An 18718-nucleotide genomic window follows, 5' to 3' on the forward strand; every position below is an offset into this window, starting at 1 on the left:
CGATGAGGGCGGCTCAGAGGACCGTCTCGGCCATGCTGGGGTCCTCCAGGACCCCGGTGATGAGTTTGGGGTGCTGTGGGCGTGGCGCAGGGCCTGCCCCGACTCCGGCCTCCTGCTCGTCGTCCATCTCCTTCCCCTGGTCCTTGGAGAAGTACAAGAATACCTAGGGGTGGGTGGCCGGAGGGGAGGTCAGCCCCAGCGCCTGGCCCTCGGCCCCACCTCATCCTCAGCTCCATCAGGCGCCGCGGTCACCTCCTCTAACGTGGTCTGGCTCACGGAGAAGTCCTCCACGCCGTGCTCCGCCCCGTGCGCCGCCAGCTCTCCAAAGACGCGGGACAGGGCGCAGCGCCCTCCCGGCGGCAGCTGGAAGCGCAGGCGGCGGCCGTGCGCCTCGCGCAGCTCGGCCCCCGGGAACGCCGCCCCCACGAAGGCCAGCGCCAACTCGGACCGCGCGGCGGGCACCCGCAGGGTCAGCGTGTGGCCGGCTCCGAATCTGGGATGGGCGGGCCCGGGGCTGCTGGACCCGCTCAAGGCCCGCCCTGCCCCGCCACCCGTCCACACCCCCCCCCCGCCCGCTTCCGGGCCCGCCTCCAATACCTGGCCCCTTCTGAGCCGCGGACTTGCGCGGCCTCGCCCTTTTATAGGCTCACCCCTTTCCCTCACCCCGCCTCCCCAGGCCCCGCCCACGCGAGGCCCCGCCCCCAGGTCCATCTCCGGCCCCCCGAGAGCCACCGTCCCCCATCAGCCCCGTACCGCTGCTGGCTGCCCCACTCCCTACTTCGTGCCTCCTCCACAGTCCATGGTCCTCGCCTCCCCTCAGGTTAGAGCCAAGTTGGCTTCGCGTGGCCCTGTGTCTGGTGGCTCTTCTGGCCCCGCCTACACCCCCGCCCTCACCTGCCTGCTCGCGCCCCACTCACCTGCTCTTGAGGTGCTGCGGGCTGCCCAGACAGCGGAACCGCCCGTTCACCATGATGGCCAGGCGCGTGCAGAGGGCCTCACACTCCTCCATGCTGTCAGGAGCCCAGCGCCATCAAGTCCTGCACTCCCCAGGCCGGGGACCCTCACCCTCCAAGCCCGGACACTCGCACGGAGCCCAGACCATTCTGTCCCAAGGGTCGGGTGTCACCGTCGTCGGCGTGTCCACCCCCCCCCCAAAGGTCAGGGCCACTCCATCTCCTGTGTCCCTGTGCTCTGACAGCCTCTCTCTGGGGCCGGGTCCGCCTCTCTCCCCAGAGCCTGCACCACCTTGACCCTCCGCCTTGAGCACCCGGAGCGGGACCCACCTGTGTGACGTAAGCACCACGGAGCGGCCCTCCCGCACGACGGCCAGGAGGCTGTTCCAGAGAAAGCGCCGGGAGGTGGGGTCCATGCCAGTGGTCGGCTCGTCCTTGTGGGGTGCAAGGGGAGACGCCATAAGCCAAGCCCCAGCCCTCCCCCAGGCCCCGCCCCGGCCCCGGCCCCACGCACCAGAAAGACCACAGCCGGGTCCCCCACCAGCGCCACCGCTGTCGCCAGCTTCCTCTTGTTGCCTCCACTGTAGGTACCCGCAGGTCGGTCCGCGTACTGCGGGAGCCCCAGGCGCGCCAGGCCCAAGCTCGCTGTCTGTGGGGCGGACGGAGTGAGAGAGGGGAGGGGCCAGATGGGGGGGGTCTCGGGGAAAAAGGGCAGTGAACGGGAGGGGGGCAGAGTGAGCGTGGGGGGGCTAGACTGGGGGAGCAGTGAACGGGAGGGGGGCAGTGAGGGTGGGGGGCAGACAGGGGAGCAGTGAGCGTTAGGGGCAGGCTGGCGGGGGGGCAGTGAACGGGAGGGGGGCAGTGAGCGTGGGGGCAGTGAGCGTTGGGGGCAGGCTGGCGGGGGGGCAGTGAGGGTGGGGGAGGCTAGACTGGGGGAGCAGTGAACGGGAGGGGGGCAGTGAGCGTGGGGGGCAGTGAGGGTGGGGGGCAGACAGGGGGGCAGTGAGCGTGGGGGGCACTGGGGCGACAAGGGGGGAAGGTAAATAAAGAGGGCGGAGCCAGGATGAATGAGGGACCGGACCGACCCGGGGCAGAGTAGCGGGAAGACCTCAGCGGGAGGTGCGGTCAAGGCCAGAGTGGGCGGAGTCGCGACCGCGGTAGCGCAGGTCGGGTAGGAAAGGGGCGGGCACAGCCTGCGCTGGACCCACAGAGCCTAGGAGCTGGGGATCAGCAGGCGCGGTACAGGTGACGAGGGGGGCACCTGGACTCAGGGCCTGGCCAAGCAGAGCCAGGGCGGGGCTGCGATCCTGGAGTGGGGGGGGGGGTCACCTGGGCAACCTGAGCTTCGGGAACACCGCGCAGCCGCGCGAACAGCTCCAGGTGCTCGCGGCCGGTCAGCAGCTCGAAGATCGCGTCCGACTGCGGGCAGTAGCCCATGTGGCAGTGCGCAGCGGACGGTTCCTGGGCCACGCTGGGGGTGGGGGACGGGGGTCTCAGGGAATTGGCCAGGCCCTGGCCATGCTGGGGGGACCTCAGGGCCCACCCACCCTGGGCCACTATGGTAAGAGACGGGGTAGGGGGTGTTTCAGGGCCCGGTGGACATGCGGTTTGTGGGGGCACAGGGGCTCAGGGCCAGCCCGACCGGACCGTGCTGGTGAAGCACAGTCCCTGCGCAGGAGAGCAAGGGGTGGGGACGAACAGGGGCTTGGGACACCCCGCCCCCGCCCGAGCCCCCTCACCTGTGGCCTGCCAGCACAGCCTCACCACTGCTGGGCAGCATGTCCCCCGTCACCATGCGAAATGTGGACGTTTTCCCTGCTCCGTTCACGCCCAGCAGCCCGAAACACTGCAGGTGCCCCATAGACGGCACTCAGCAAGGTCTCAGATCCCTGTCCCGGGGCCGCTAATTCTCGGGGTGGGTTTCCCAGTGTCTGCAGGAGGGCTGTGAGCAAGGAGGACCCCTGGGACCGATACAGGGGGTGTGCAGATAGGCATATGTCTGCCACTTAGCGGGGAACGGTTGTTGGCACGTGGGATGTATTTAACCAATTCCAGCACCCAGCAGGTATCTCATAAAGATCACATACAACAAGTGCTCCACGAATAGCGAGGCATGAGACTTCTCAATGTTTCCCGACACTCCGTGGGTGCCCGAGAGAGGCACCCACGGAGGGCTGGGGCTGGGTGCAGTCCGCCCAAGGTGGAGAGGCTGGCCAGCACACAGGAGGCGCTTGAGAACCAGTGTCTGCAGGTGCGCTGGCCCCAGCAGGTGGCCGAGACATGACGCTCAGCATGTCCGTCTGCATGTAGTCGTCGCCTGAATGCGAACTGGTACAGGGCACGTGTGCCTCATAAATATTGGCTGTGAGCAGGCGCTCGATACGGGTGCGTATACAGCAGGGGCTCAATAAGTGCTGTTGATGCTCGACAAAAAGTCGCCCATCGCTCGGGTGATGTTCAGTACTCCCCTGGTAAACGCATACACACACGGGGAGGGCTCGACAATGCAACTGGTTCTCAGGTGTTGACACACAGTAGGCCACCTGACATGCGTGGGCGCCCCCGGGTGTTCGATAATAATTTGCTTGGTCTCCGTAGGGGCTTACTAACACCTTCCTGCAGACAGTAGGGCTCGACAAATGGAAGCACGCAGTAGGTGCTTCCTGAGAGTTTGCTGGCACAAAACAGGAACTCAAATGTTGGCGGCCAGTAGTTGCCCAATAAAAGGCAGCGGGCACAAGGTAGCTGTTCAATGAAGGGCACCATGCGCATAGGAGGTGTTCAGTAGAGGGCAGTGGGCACACAGTGGGGCAGCCTCTCACTGCCCCTGCACGGGGAAGTCTGCCTTGGGCTCTCACCTCACCGGGGGGGATCCCCAGGCACAGGCGGTCGACAGCTGGTGTCCTCTGCCCGTAGTACACCTGGGGGGAATTCAGGTCCCTGAGAAAGGTGGGTGGGCCAGGGGGAGCCCCCCAACCCAGCACTCTGCACCCACCTTGGTCAGGTCTCTCAGCACCAACACGTCCCCCTGGGTGGCCCCTTGGACCACCCGTTCCCGCTCCCGGGCCACATCCTCATCCTCCTCCCCCAAGGGGTGCAGCGACCTCAGCTGGGGTCTGAGGACAGAGAGGTCAGTGAGCCCAAAGCCACGGCCGGCCCCTCCCCCCTTACCCAGTCCCCACTGACTGCGGCAGGAGGCGGCTCCAGAGCTGCAGCAGCAGCGTGAAGAGGAAGAAGAGCGGCCCCTGTACCACCATGGCCAAGAGGTTCTTGCCAACCACCTCCCAGCGCAGGGGTGACTGGAACTGCCCATCTCCTGTGGTGACAGGAAGGAGGAATTAGGTCATGGGGGGTGTGGGCCCCTCCCCATCCAGGTCACCTTGGATTCTTATGGAAAAGGACCAAGAACTGGATGGGCCACTCAACTGAGCTCTAATTGGTATAGAAAACAGTGGTATCCCCATCTCCCTTATTTAGGACCTTAGACCTTTTGTGATATGACCCAAGACAGAATTAGCTTTTACGGCTGCTTTGCTGTACTTATAACTTGACCCAAACTTGGGGCCACCTTAGATCTCTAGTTCTCTTCCTGGGGGCTGCTGTTTGTCCCTACCCTGTGTAACTGACTTGGCTGGCACTTCCCCACTTAGTTCTCACCCAAGCGCTCAAAGGCGTCAGCCATGGCCTGGTTCCGCACCATGTCGATGAGCCCCCGGCCCAGGCAGAAGTGGGGGAAGATAAGGAAGATCTGCTTTAGGATCCGGCTCACTTCCTGCAGCTTCTGCTCAGGGACAGGAAGAGGGAGGTGGATCAGGGGCCGAGGCCGATGCCCCAACCCAGTCCCAGTCTGAGGCACAGACATGCAGGGACCCACCTGATCAGAGAAGAGCTCGAGCACGAAGGTGGCCATGCTGCCATTGATGCCGATAAAGAGGTTGATGCAGGTGAGCACCACGTAGGCCGTGCTGGGCACGGAGAAGAAAAAGGAGGCTGGGTACATGAGTGGCGTGATCGACCAGCTGAGGGGCAACAGGAGTCAAGGGGTGACCACCCGGCAGCAGGCTGAGTAGCCCTAAGAGGAATACAGATCTCCCCTCCCATTGTCCCTGCCATGGACCTCTTAATGTAAGTCAAGACAAGAGGAGCGTTTGTTGTTTTGTTTTGTTCTGTTTTGTTTTTTTTAAAGTAAACTCTACCCCTAATGTGGGGCTCGAACTCACAACCCCGAGATCAAAAATCGCACACTCTCCCGACTGAGCCGGCCAGGTGCCCCTAGAGAAGATGGGCTTTTAAGGCCACCTCGGCACATCGTTAAATTAGATTACCCTTGGGATCAGCTCAGACCTCCACGTTCTCTCCTTGGGAGCTGGTTCAGAGTCCCATGTCCCTCAACAGTACTAGGTGTTGAGGTAGGGCAGTCAGTAAGAACAGCCCCAGAGGGGCTGGGGAGGCCTCACCCATAGAGTAGAAGGAGCAGCAGGAGGGCAGGCAGGTTGGCAGGGGCCACGTACGCCCTCTGCTGGAAGGCCAGGAAGATGAGCACCACGATGCATGCTGACACCAAGTAGTTACACTGCATTGGAGTTGGTAATTACTGCCATCAGTTTGCAAGGGCAGGAACTGCCATCCTCATTCCTGTGCCCCCTCCCAACCTCCCTGTGTTTCAGGTAGCAGGACACGAAGTCTCCCACAATCCCCAAGACTTCCCCCAGGTCATCCTGGACAAGGGCCTGACTGGAAGGGGCCAGAAAGGGGCAGTAGTGAGAGGTAGCCGGACCCCCACCCCTCTAAGCATTGCCCGCACCATGTCCCAGAGAAAGTGGCCGAGCCAGTAAAGAGTGGGAGGCAGGCCCCCCATAAACTGCAGGTGTTTGGTCCGGGTGACGCGCTCCTCGATGAGAACAAGGGTGAAGCTGGCTGGGACGAAGGACATGGCAAAGACCACACAGATGGAGACAAGCACATCCACCGAGGAGGCCATCCTGTGGGCAAGGGTGCAGGAGCTGTTCAGAGAGCTCTGCCCACTCCTGATGGGACAAAGGTCCACGGCTGGTCGGGGAGATGAGCGGAGCCAGTTAGGGCTGCGGTGCGTGGGCTGCTGGGGGAGCCTGGACGCCGCTGGGCCTGATGGTGTCCCGTTCCCCAGGCCTATTCGCACAGCGGGAGTGTGGCAGAGTGCCGTTCTAGCTCCCTCCGCCCAAAATGACAGGGCAGCCGAGGCAGGGAGGGCACGCACAGGCAGGAGTCCTGCACTCACAGTGCAGCCTCAGACAGCTGCTCCTTGGTGAGGTTCAGGGGGTGGTTGAGCGTGGTGATGCTGTGGGCACGGTGGGCAGGGCCCGGGGGCAGCCGGGCGCGGAGGAGTGCATTGTTGGCTCTGTTGACAAAGGCCACCATGGCGTGCCAGCCCTTGTTGTTGAACCAGATCTGGGGGGGTCAGGGCCGAGGGATCAGGGTGCTGGCGTTGGACCCGCCCCTCCCACCAGCTGCCCACTGCCCCTGGGTCCCACCTTGAGGCTGTCCTCCGTGTCTAGGCTGTGAGCCCATGCTGTGAGGTTGTTCAGGATGCGGTCGAGGGCCCCGCCGGGCGGGGGGCTCAGAAGCACCCGCAGCTCCTCCACCGAGCGGCCCACCTCCTGCCCTGAGGGCAGGCCGGGGTCTCGGCCCCCCAAGGAGAAGCCCCCATACCTGTGGGGCGGTGGGGTCAGGGGGCAGCAGGTGAAGGCCCGGGAGGGTGGGGCAGGCAAGCCCCCAAGCGGGCAGGCAGAGGGCGCGGGAATGGGACCCTCCTCACCTGACCTCATTCACCCACTTCTTGGTCTTCAGGCTGCAGGAGAGACAGACAGAAAGGCAGACACGGGGGTGGGGGGGATGGGAGTGGGACAGAGACAGTGAGCGATGCTGGGGAGCCAGGGAGACAGGTGAAGTGAGGGGAGGCCCCCAGCCCCGACCTCCTCGTTCAGGGGCCCAAGCAACAGCCGGGCAAACTGAGTCCGGGCGGCGGCTCACCCCTGCTGGACCAGGCGCGGGTAGGTCTTCACCAGGAAGTCGGACAGGTTCCGGCCCGTTAGGTTCTGCACCACTTCCCCAGAGCCGGCCAGCACCTGGGGCGGCGGGGGGCCGCCAGCCGCAGCGGGGCAGTCCGGCAGCAGGCGCCGGGCACCAGGTTGGCTGCACCAGCAGGCCGGGGACGGGGACTCCGGGGTCCAGTTGCCGCTGGCCAAGGCCTCAGTGACACCTGCGGGCACCTCGGGCACCCAAAACCGGCAGACGGCGGGCGGTGTACACTCAGGCGTCCTGCAGGGGCAGGGCCGGGGGCAGGGCTGTGGGCACCGAGCTTTCCGCAGGCCCGGGGACGTGGACGCTCAGCTCCCAGGCGGGCACAGGGATGCTCCAACCCTCCCCAAGGCCAACCGGCCAGGGCCCAGACAGACAACCTGAGGCCCGAGAGGCACGAGGGCCAGCCGGTGGGCCCCCACCTGGTAGAGCTAGTCTGCGGGTAGGCCTCCAGTCCTGCCTCCTCCAGCAGCATCTCCAGCAGGCGGGCACGCTCTGAGTTTCCTGGGGCGTCCTCACTGTGTGGGGTGCAGCTCAGAGTCAGGTCTACAGCCCCGCCCGTCGGCCTCCAGCCCCCTCTCGCCTGCACCCACCTAAAGAATGACACCTGAGCACCGTACATGCTGGGACTGAGCCGCAGAGCCGGGTAGTATCCGAAAGGAGGCACGATGAGACTGAACACCAGCGCCAGGCCCACGAAGAGGGCAGGCAGCACGATCTGAAGGACAGGCCCATCAGCTGCCCTCCCTGCTCTCCCCTCCAGGCTTGCCAGGGTCCTTCCTTTCTCCTGCTCTAGAACCATCCATGGCTCCCCAGTGCTCTCAATAGAGGTGTTCAGTTTGGGGGAGACTTCTGGGGTTAACCACTCAAATTAGGCCACTGAGCGGGCGACCAGAGCAGAGGACAGGCACCCAAGGTCTCCCACGCACTCTCCGGTGCCCAGCCCCCCTCACCTGCGCAAACAGGCCACGGCGGCTACGGCGGGCAAGCAGAAAGCGCTTGAGAAGCAGGGCCCGGAGCTGCTGGCAGGTCAGCACCCAGCCCTGCACCCGGCCCGCGGGGTCCGGCCCAGAGCCCCGCAGAGCCTGCGTTTCTGGGGCAGAATGAGCTGTGGGGGATGGAAGGGTCAGTGCTCCCGTGGTGGCGGCCTGGGAGGGGCCACGGGCTCAGGGCGGGACAGCTCACCATTCTCCAGGACGGACTCCTCGGGCAGGATCTTGAGCCGTGTGGTCACATCTGGGCGAGCGCTGCCTGAGCCCGGCTGCTGCTTGTGACTACCATCTGTGGGGCCAGAGGGGTTGGGGTCAGCTTCGAGGGCTACCGATCAGCCTAGGGTCTGAGTCAAGGTCCAGGGTCACAGACAGAGGGGCTCAGAAGTCAGGGGTGGAGGTCAAGGCTGCCAGACTCCACCAAGGATGGGCACTTGGCCTAAAGTCAAGTCCCACTCTGGACCAGGGTTAGGGGTCAAAGACAGGGACCTGCGGCCGCATCCTCCGGGTCTGTGTCCACTGCACAATCCTCTACCACCTTCAGGAAGATCTGGGGACACAGAGCAGGGGCTCAGCCTGGGACCCCCCAGCAGAGAGCCACCCAGCCCTAAGACACTGTGGGTCCCCAGGCCTCCCCAGGAGGCTCTCAGCCTCTGGTCCCCTGCAGGTGCCCCTCCGCCTCCCTGGGGTGTGCTGCCATCCCTAAGCAGGCCTCTCCTCATCCTTCCAAGGACACCTCCTCCAGGCAGCCCTCCCCCAGCAGCCGCACCTCTTCAAGGCTGGTGTCGGAGATCCCGTAGCTGGCCAGCCCCAGCTCCCCCAGCCGCTGGTCCAGTTCACGGAAAAGCCTGGCAAAGCTGCCGTCCGCGGCACCCCCATAGGGCAGCAGCAGCACCTGCTCGCGCGGCAGCCCCTCCACCAGCCGCGTCCCGGGCACCAGCCGCTGCACAAGGGACAGCAGCTCGGCGGCACCTGGGCGGACGGGGGGCGTGTCAAGGGCGCGGCACAGTGGGCAGCCCGGTCTCCTTGGGGAAGGGGTGTGGCCGGCGCCCCGAGGAGCCCGTCTCTGCAGGCAGGGGAGGTTAGGGTGAGGCACTGGAAGGCAGGGTGCGGTCAGGGGTCAGCGGTAGGGCTGCCTGTGAGCTCAGCCCAGGCTGGGTTAAAGGCAGGGGCCGGGATTCGGGTTCAACTCAGGGTCAGAGGTCAAGGGTCCCACTGGGCGTCGCGGAGCCCGTTGCCCTGGCCCTTCCCTGGGGCGCGCCCCGGCACGTCTCACCGGCTGTGCCGCCCTGGCTGCCTGGCTCCCCCCTCCGCCCGGCGTCCTCGCGGTCCTCCAAGCCAGCGTTCCCCTGCGGGCAGAGGGGCACCAGCTGCCACGGCCGGGTGGCTGTCGCGGTCGGGGTCGGGGGTCGGGGGTCAGCTCCAGCCCTCACCTTGCTGCCGGCGGCCAGGGATGGGGCAGCCTCCGCCAGCGTCAGGTAGTAGCCGGAGCCGAGGTGGTGGCGCAGGAAGAGCGGCGAGCCGCAGCAGCGCAACCGGCCCCCGGCCACCACGGCCACGCGCTCTCCCAGCAGCTCTGCCTCATCCAGGTGGTGGGTGGAGAGGATCAGGGTGCGACCTGGGCAACGGGAAACCAGGCCACATTTGCCGTCGGGATGCGAGGTCTTTGCGCAAGCTGTGGCCGCTGCCAGGAGTTGCCTGCCCTGTGCATCAAACTCCTATCCATCCCTCAAAACCCTATTCCAAGCACTTCCTCACCAGAAACTTCTTCTGGCCCCTGAAACAGAATCTAGGGGAACCTTGTGCCTCCCCCAGCTCTTACCTTCCCGGTATTTGAGCAGCAGCTCCCAAATACTGCGACGGGAAGCAGGGTCCACACCGGCTGTGGGCTCATCTAGGATGACGACCCGGGAGCCACCCACAAAGGCGATGGCTACTGAAAGCTTCCGCTGCATCCCACCTGGGCAGAGACATGGGTGGGCGTCCCAGCATGACCTCCCCCTTCTTGGGCAGGGGCTGTTGTCCTCCTCCGGGCCCCTTTCCCCACCCTCTGGGTCCCCCAAACCTGGTGTCTCCTCTGGCCTCACTCCACCCTCAGGATAACGTCTCAGCCCCCCTCCCAGCCTCATCTCTACCGACGCGGAGGCTCCTCCCCAGGCCAGGCTCACCGGAGAGGTGGCGTGTCTGTGCACCCCGCTTGGGGACGAGCCCCACGTCCTGCAGGAGACGGGCCTGCTCCGGGCGCACAGCAGCTGCACTGAGACCCTTCAGCCGCCCGTAGAACCAGATGTGCTCGTCCACGCTCAGCCTGCAGGCACGGGCGTGCACGGTGGCCGCTGCGGCAGGCAGAGCCCCGAGAGCACCCAGCCTCCCCTCCACCGCACCCCAGGCCCTCCAAGACCCACATGTCAAACAGCACGTTGTACTGCGGGCAGACACCCAGGTGGGGCCGGATGGCTTCCATGCTGGATTGCACGTCATGGCCCAGGATGCAGGCGGAGCCCCGGGTGGGCGGAAAGAGGCCACTCAGTATGGACCTGGGGATGAGGGGGTCTCAGGGCAGCTGCCCTTCAGAGGAGGAAGCAGAGACCCACAGAGAAGGGGCAAAAGCACTTAAAAGGCACCTACTATCCGCCCAGACCAAAGGTGTATTATGTCCCCACTTTACAGAGGAGGGAACCTGAGGCTCAGAGAACATGGTTATCTGCCCATTGTGTACCCAGAATGAACTGGGGGCCCCGCCCCCGCTGTAGAGACCCAGATGCCTCTCCCATTGAGCAGACGTGCAAACTGAGGCCCGGGGGTGGGGGAGTGGGAGCGGCTCACAGAGTGGTCGTTTTGCCGGCTCCGCTGTGGCCCAGCAAGGCGGTGATCTGGCCCTGGTAGAAGTCCAGGCTGAGCCCGCGCAGGGCCAGCTGCGGGGTGCCGGGAAAGCGCTTCTCCAGGCCCCGTATGGAGACCCCTGGAATCAGGCCCGGTGGTACCTCTTCCATCAGCACTGCAGAAGGAGGGCAGGCTCAACCGTGGGAGCCCTTTGGCGCGGGGGTGGGGGGGTGCAGGGGGCCTGGGGGAGTCTGGGGGACCTGGGAGGCCATGAAGGCTGGTCTGCGGAGTCAGCGACCTGTCAGTCTGGGGTCTATAGGGATTAGGGGCGCCCCGGGGAGCCTGGGGAGATGGAGATATCCAGAGGATTGGGATCTGCAGGAACTTGGGTCTTTGGAGGACGTGGGGGATACAGACAGGGAAGCGGCTGTTAGGTCTCCTTGTGCCTCACCCTCTGGGTCCTTCAGGGTGGGAGGTGGGGAGGAACCCTTGGGAGAACGAGGTCCAAACCAACAGCTCCTCCGAAAGGGAAAGTTCCACGGTTTGGGGATCCCATACTGGCCTGGGGGGGGAGCCGTGCTCAGTTACCTCTTGAGCCCATTGCCCTGGAGCGTGCCAGCTTCTGGCCATATGCCTGGGATCAGGGCATCCAGGCGGGAGACCCCATCGGCCTGCCTCAGGCCATCCCTCCGATGCGGTCACCTGTGCCTGGATGCCAGGAAGCCGCCCCCCAACCTGCGACGGCCTCCGGGTACCAAACGGCCCTGAAGCTCCACCCCACCCCACCATGCCCCCAGCCCAGCCTCCCTTCTGCAGGTGTGCCGAGAAGTCTGTACCCCACCCTTAGGGCCACCCCACCATGCCCCCAGCCCAGCCTCCCTTCTGCAGGGTGCCGAGAAGTCCGTACCCCACCCTTAGGGCCCACCTGGGCAGACCGCCTCCAGGTACCCGGTGGCAAGGCCATAGAGCACGGCATCAAGCAGCAGAAGGCCGGAGACCTGGGCCAAGCTGAAGACGTCCGCCACAGGCCCAGTGCCCACGTTGTGCCACTGTGCGCCTTCGCCCTGCTCCTCCAGCAGCACCAGGCTCTCGCAGCCGAACCCAAAGGCCACAGGAGACAGGAGGCTCTGCGTGGGGGCAGGTGCGTGAGCGAGTGAGCGCAGCTGCGTGTGCCCTGCCCTCAGCCCCCCGGGGTCTCACCGCAGCCACGAGGCCGCCGGCAGGCAGCTGGTCCCGCCAGGCCACACACAGCACGTAGGGCAGATAGAGCACGAAGTAGGCGAGGCCTCCACAGGCGGCTGCCAGGTTGGCTCGGGAGAAGAAGGTGCTCAGGAGGAAGCTCTGGACCACAGTGGCCACGGCGAAAGCCGCCAAGAACAGGAAGACCACAGCCGGGTGGCTATAGGGGAGGATGTCCCCGAGCTGCAAGGGGCAAATACAGCTCGGGTCAGGTTCCTGGCTTTGCCTGGGGCACCCCCTCCTCCAGGCGCCCCTGGCCTGTGGCCTGCGCAGCCGGGAAGGCTGGGCTGTGCCCACCTTGAGCACCAGCACGAGCAGCGCCGAGCTGAGAAGGAAGGGCCCAAGGCAGCTGAGGAACCAGCTGAGCCACAGCACGGCGCTGCCGAGCCCCATGGCCTGCATCGTGCAGCGCAGCCTCGTTTCCTTCTCCCGCACCACGGCCTTCACCGTCAGCGCCACCGAGTAGATCCAGGCCAGTGTCAGCAAGAGCGGCAGCGACCGGCTCAGGACGCGCAGGAACCTGAGGCGGGAGGCAGCTGAGGTGGGGGCCAGAGACCCTGCGCCGCCCCCACTGGCAGGACACCTGGCACCTCGAGACCCCTGTTCCAGCCTTAGGGTCCCAGGCGTCAGCACAGGCTCTGTTCTCCCTGCGCCCCGGGACCCCAGACCCTCCCCCTCCAGGACACAGGGAGTGGTCCTTCTAAACCAGCGGCTCGCAGCCTGGAGGGCATGCGTGTTCCCAAGGGAGCCCGAGCCCCGCTCCCAGCCTGAGATCTGCCGCCTGGGGGAGTGGGTGGGGAGCGGGCGCTCACGCATCATCCACATAGCAGGGGTAGGGCATCTGCTGCAGATAGAGGCGGGCCCGGGGCTCGCTGCCGCTCAGCACGCGCACGGCCGCGCGCTCCAGCAGGTCCTGCAGGTACACGAAGCCACCCCACACATAGCGCAGGTCCGTCAAGGGGTCAGCGGCCGGGCCGGGGTCCCAGAACCTGCAGGCGGCAGGGCGGTCGGCTGCGGGGAGAAGCCGGGGGCCACGCACCTCACACCACCTAGGCCCATCCGCCGTAGACCCCGATTGGTCTAAGCAGGCCCGGGCTCCGCGTATCACGGTCTCCCATTGGCGGGATGGCCCCCCCCAGCCGCGCCCCACACTCGGCCCCGCCCCCACCTGTCCCTGATCTTATTGGTTTTCGTGACGGCATCGATGTCCATGCGGATCTTGACACGCACGTGGCCTGGGCCTCCGAGCTGCGCAGGGTCCAGAGGATCCTCGGGCCCCAGGAAGACGATGCCCGCCCAGAAGCGGTGCTCTGCGAGCAACTCCAACGCCCGTGCCACCAGGGCGGCCTCTGAGGGTGCCGCCTCCAGCTTGTCCAGGGTCACACACTGGGGAAGGGCCTGGGCGTGGGTCCTAGGTGCCCGGGTCCTCCCCTGAACCTCAGGCCGGGCAGTGCTTCTCCCTCGGAGCCCCAGAGCGGAGCCCAGCTCCCCCATCAGATTTCCGCAGGGCGCAGGCTGTGTCCGTCCGTCCTCAGGCTTTCCCTAGGACGGGGCATCGCCCCAATTCGGTCCCCCTCCCTGGGCTCCCCTCCGCCCTCCGCTCACCACGGGCCCTGCCGACCCGGCTGACAGAGCTCCCAAGCGGATGGCCCCTCACCTCCATCACACCGCCCAGCATGCCCACCAGGTGGTCCACGTCAGCATGGGCCGCCTGCCAGCTGTAGGCGCCCCCATGGGGATCCAGAAAGGCGAGCAGGGCCTTGGCCCGGGCCTGACCTCTGGATCCCGGCTGCCTCCTTCCTCGGTCCTGAGCTTGCAGGAGCCTCTGCGGAGGGGTGGGGGAGCAGGGGGTTTGCATGGGGCACCCCGGGCGGCGTCACTCCTCTTCTCATCCCTGGGGCCCGTCCTCACCCTGGACTCCACAACCCGCCACCACACACTTGCCCAGGAGGCCCTGCCCTGTGCTCTGCCCACATGCAGCAGGGAGACCGTGGGCGACTCTGCCAGCCTCCGTCCTGGCCCCACCTGCAGCATCACCACCTTCGTGCTGTCATTCAGGAAGTTGAAGAGCTGGGGTCCCAGGGCACCCCACACCTCCTGGATATCCTTCAACAGAGCCAGCTCCTGGAAGGTCCGGTTCACCTGTGGGAGGGGGGCACCAAGAGAAGTGCCAGGCCAGCCCTTTCATGACGCTCCCCTCCTCTGAGGACCTGCCCCCCTCCTCCCCAACCTCGCCTCTCCCGCTTCACTCCACTGTGCCTCTGACCCCTGGCACACACTGTTCCTCTACCTGCCACCTGGCAGCTTCTTCAAAACCCTGCTTCCACACCCTCCCGGGGCAGGGCCCTCCCTCTGGCCTGGCCCACGCTCGCTGGGCTGAGGGGGGGCGCCCAGGACCACTTCTGCCCTTACCTGGGCCATGAGCTGCCTGGTGAAGGCAGTGTTGGGTGTAAACAGCAGTTTCCCCAGGACCAGCGGCTTCAGACGCCTCCAGAGCAGGCGGGACAGCGGGTGGGTTTCCAGTGACCCCACGAGCTCAGCACAGGCAGGGCCTGGGGTGGGGGCACCATGAGGCCCTGCCCCCATTCCCAGTGCCCCACTTCCCATACTGGAAACAGAGGTCAGTCACTCACTCAGGCCGTCGTCGGGTAGGGTTGCTGCCGGCTCTTGCCCCGCCAACTCCTTTAGGTGGCTGGCCTTGTACCAGTTGAGGGAGGGCCCCCCTGGGATGCTAGGCCCCCGGGCACTGCAGAGGGCCTCTGATACGGCCTCCAGGGGCCCACCTGCTCCTCGGGGTCTCCGCAGCAGTGCCCGCAGCTCCACCAGGCTGGGCAGTGCCAGGAGCTGGAGAGGGGTCACCAGAGGATGCTGGTAACCCTCCCTGCCAGCAGCAAGCCTAACCAGGGCTAGGCACCCTGCCAGGAGCACCTACTCCCTCTCTCCTTCTGCCCAAGCCCCCCAAAAGCCTACCAGCGGAAGTGCCTGGGCTGCCCTGTCACCGGCCATCCAGGCAGCCTACCCTTTTGGTTTGCTGGCTGGGGTGGACGATGAGCGGGCCTCTTACCTCGTGGGCCAGGTCCTCTGCTGCCTCCACAAAGCTGCTCACGGACTCCTGGATGTGGTCCGGCACAGACCCCAGGGATCCCTGGGGAGAAAGACACAGGGGTGATAATGACCTTGACGGAGTTCTCACTAGGGGTCGAGCACTTTGCCACGCTCCACTCCGTGCGGGTCCGTACTATTATAGACCCCGTTTTACAAACAGGGAAGTGGAGGCTGCAAGGCACGTGGACTTGCTCAAGGTCTCACGGGCTGGACACATGCTAGACACGGCCTGTCTGGGCACTAACAGGACGAGGAACGTCACTCCAGGTGCCAGGGACAGCCCAGGCAAAGGCCTGGAAGCTGGAATCAGAGGCCCCTGCCCCAGGATGGGGAAGTACTGGGACTTCCTAAGAGCAGCTTCCCAGAGTCAGCCTGGTCCCCACCCCATCTCACCTCTCCAAGCAGTGTCCCCAGTAGCTCTGTGGTCAGGGGTAGTAGGTCCTGCAGTCGGTCGCTTGGCTGAGGCCGGGCTGGGAGAAGAACACACAAAAGCACAAGGTTAGGCAAAGCCTAGCCTGAGACAGCCCTACCCTGTACCCATTACCCAGCTGGGCAGATCGAGGCTCAGAGTGCACCCCTGCCAGCCAAAGGGCCCTGGCCTCCTCACCTGGTCCGCCTGCGGCTCTCAGCACTGGCATCAGCTTTCCCAGGCTGGCCAGCGTTCTGTGGGCACTGGGGCCCCCCAGGACAGCACGGGCATCTGCCAGGAGCCGGGAGACCCTGGGGACAGAGGGAGCAGGAGGTGGGGGCTCGGCAGACACCCCCGTGCCCGGGGCCACTGCACCCACTGCCGCTGGCTCACAGGGAGTCCTTGAAGTTGCTGAGGACGCCGGGCTGCTCCCCGGGCGTGGACTGCGGGAAGCAGGTGTTGTTCAGGTTGCAGATGAGACCCTGGAGCCAAGGAACGGTGCCGGCCGAGGGCAGCGGCTTGTTGGAGAAGTGGCCTGTGGGGATGCTGGGCGTGGGGAGCCTTGCCTGAATCCCCACCATGTTCATACCCTCCCCAACAGCATGCTCACTCAGACTTTTGTTGGGTGCCCGGTTGTGCTCTCTGACGCTCTCTGGGACCCCTGTGGATAGGATGGCACATTGCCTACCCCCCCACACACAAAAAAAGCCTTGTCCCTGGGGGGCTTACATTCATGGTGCTCCAGTGGGGGGTGGGAGTGGCGGACGGCCACCAGGATGAAGAAGAGAAAGAGAGGCCACAGCAACTCCACCAAGAGCTGGATCTGGGGGAGGGGAAGAAGAGGCGGGGGGTGGGGGACAGTGGGGGGCACCCGGGGCCACTCCCCCCCAGGGCCACCAGTTCTGGCATTACCGGCTGTCTCCTGCGATACAGGAAATTCTTCCAAAGCAGCAGCATTAGCTGCGTCCAGAAGGCCATGGTGGGGATGGACAGAGCACACGATGGAGCGTCAGGCTGAGGACGTGCTGTGTGGCTGTGGGCGAATCCTGACCCTCTCTGAACCTCATTCCTCTATCCCATGGTGCAGGGTTCCTGGAAGCTCTGCTTGGAGCCAAAGAGTAGGCACTTACTAGAGGGTCTCTTGGGTCCCTGGGGGAGGAGTGAGCCAACGGGAGCCCTGCCCGAAGCCGTCCTTGCACCTGATTGGTTGCCTGGGCTGTCCCTCCCTGCAGGGCGGGGGTCCAAAAGGCTATCCGCTAACTCTTCAGGGGGAGGAGCCTCGGCTCAACTCTGTCGTCACCAGGCTCCACCCTGAGCTCCCGTGGGGGTCTCCAGGTCCCGGCCCCCAGCCTCATCCCGGGCCCTGGGAAGGAACGCCCCACCCCCGGCTCTTCCCCAGGGATAAAGGCCAAGTGTTTACCGTGCTGAGCATTTTGCACGCCCGGCTGGAAGCAGGGCCTACCAGGCCCCCCAGAGAGGCAAGCCGAGTCACCCCGCTGGAGGCAGGGCCCCCGCTCTACCCGCCCCTCATGTATTATTTATGCATGAGAAGAACCACAGGATCCCGAGGATGAGTAAGGAGAAGAGGCAGCGTTGCGGGCTCCTGGAACCAGCAATTCCTGATGCCGTCCCTTGGCTAGAACTGTCCAGCTCTGGCCTACTTCATTATTGCACCGAAGAGGAACTGGGGCAGGGAGGTGCCACGGGCCACGTACGAGGTTGGAACCAGGACCCAGGACCCCCGACCCCCCACTGCAGGCTCTGCTTTCCCTCAGGTGGGAGCTGGGGCACAGGGCTAGTAGGAGCTCTAACGGGCAGAGGGGCTGCAGGTGCATGTTGGCCATCCCCTCTCAGGGGAGTCTACTGCCCAGCCTCCTCCTCGAAATTAGTGGTCCATCCTGCCGCCCCTCACACTCGGGCAGGGAGTGAAGGTGAGCGAGAGCCTGCACTCCGCCCACACCCCCTCATTCCCGGGGAACCTGCCTCCCTCCCACCCACCCCCGCGCCCCGGCATCCTCGAGTCTCGGAGCCGGCCTCTCTCTCTCCGGGACCCTCTCACCTTTCCAGCCCCCACCTCTTGCCGCCTTCCTTCCGCCCGACCGCGGCCCGGGATCACGGCCCCTTTAAGAGGAAGCTCCCGCAGCTGGCCCTAAGCCCCCTGAAGTTGACCGCCTTCACCTCGGAGGCCCGCGCCCGGCCCCGCCCCGCCCCGCCCACTACCGTTGGCTCCGGTCCCCTCCACCCGCAGGCCGGGCCTGCGCCAACCCCGCGCGCCGTGGGAGGAGGCCGTGCGGAGCCGGGTTTCTTAAAGGGACCGCTCGCCTCTTGCTGCGTCACCGTGGGGCGCTGGGCGGTCGGCACACCCCACACGGGCCGACCTCCGGACACGCCGGCCAGGCTGTCTCCCCACATTGCACACCCGCCTGCAGTGCCGCAGCTCCGTGTCGAAGGAGGTCCCTTTCTCCCCACTCTCCCCTGGGGGACCCGGATCCTAGCCAGACTCGGTCCATGACCCTGGGACTCCCATTTGTCCATCCGCAAAGTGGGGGTTCGATTGGTCATCATTTGTTCATCCCACAAATATTCCTTTGGTCCTACAGTGGGCCAGGCGATGGCAGGAGGGGGAGGGGGCCCCCAACATTCTAAGATTAGAGTCCTGGATCATAACCCTCACACCATTTTGAGGAATACCTCGGGGTCCCGTTCCAGAAGATTGAATAGATTTCCCGAGCTCCTGGTGAAGAGGATACAAGTGTATGGACCTACAGCCCTAAAGGCATTGGGAGGGTGAGATGTATGGCGGGGGGGGGGGGGGGGGGGGGGGGGAGGTTGGGGATGAGTAGGAGTTTGCCAGGCAGGGAACTCCAGCCCGAGTGAATGGCACAAGCGGAGGCCTGGTGACTGGGGCTGGGAGATCCCGTCCAACCAGCAGGGAGGTCCAGCCTCTCCCCCCCCCACCTCAGGTCCTGACCTTCAAGTTCCTTCTTCACCTCACATTGCATTTACCCTGCACTCACCTGCCGGCCCTGGGCCTCAGCTCCTCCAAGGCAGCTGTGAGGACCTGCTGGAGGCTGGCCTGCCGCCCCACCCCAGAGCCCCAGGGCCCCCCACTAGGACCCAAGCCAAACCCCTCCCCCCAGCAG

At 65.4% G+C, this 18718-nt stretch overlaps 1 protein-coding gene across 13 annotated transcripts; it reads right to left on the bottom strand.

The window, feature by feature from the left end:
- Window positions 1-9: 9 nt before the first annotated feature.
- On the bottom strand, window positions 10-18688 carry ABCA7 (ATP binding cassette subfamily A member 7). Of its 13 annotated transcripts, none has more exons than XM_064573629.1 (47): window positions 17650-18688; window positions 16488-16676; window positions 16305-16398; window positions 15969-16110; window positions 15774-15886; window positions 15560-15636; window positions 15126-15206; window positions 14695-14905; window positions 14474-14613; window positions 14087-14203; window positions 13719-13886; window positions 13230-13447; window positions 12874-13050; window positions 12359-12581; window positions 12023-12244; window positions 11748-11949; window positions 11274-11384; window positions 10826-10997; window positions 10405-10536; window positions 10168-10307; window positions 9822-9959; window positions 9433-9617; window positions 9276-9348; window positions 8769-8971; window positions 8489-8549; window positions 8196-8291; window positions 7964-8118; window positions 7604-7728; window positions 7433-7528; window positions 6963-7250; window positions 6748-6780; window positions 6464-6641; window positions 6211-6380; window positions 5758-5935; window positions 5411-5526; window positions 4828-4972; window positions 4611-4734; window positions 4140-4269; window positions 3949-4069; window positions 3812-3874; window positions 2693-2799; window positions 2283-2424; window positions 1468-1602; window positions 1284-1387; window positions 918-1010; window positions 253-493; window positions 10-163 (listed from the first exon to the last, which is right to left on the bottom strand). In XM_064573629.1, exons 2-47 carry the CDS (start codon window positions 16551-16553, stop codon window positions 14-16), a joined length of 6456 nt encoding a protein of 2151 aa, XP_064429699.1. In that variant the 5' UTR covers window positions 16554-16676; window positions 17650-18688; the 3' UTR covers window positions 10-13. The 13 variants fall into 13 exon arrangements, 11 of the variants coding, with proteins under 11 accessions (XP_064429699.1, XP_045719457.1, XP_064429700.1 ...); XM_045863501.3 differs by having other exon boundaries at window positions 7631-7728; window positions 17635-18688; XM_064573630.1 differs by having other exon boundaries at window positions 6211-6362; window positions 17635-18688.
- Between the last annotated feature and the right edge of the window lie 30 nt (window positions 18689-18718).

Source organism: Mirounga angustirostris, unplaced genomic scaffold (assembly GCF_029215605.1).
Source record: "Mirounga angustirostris isolate CCGP_5_RB_7025 unplaced genomic scaffold, mMirAng1.0.hap1 SCAF_1, whole genome shotgun sequence".
NCBI lineage: Eukaryota > Metazoa > Chordata > Mammalia > Carnivora > Phocidae > Mirounga > Mirounga angustirostris.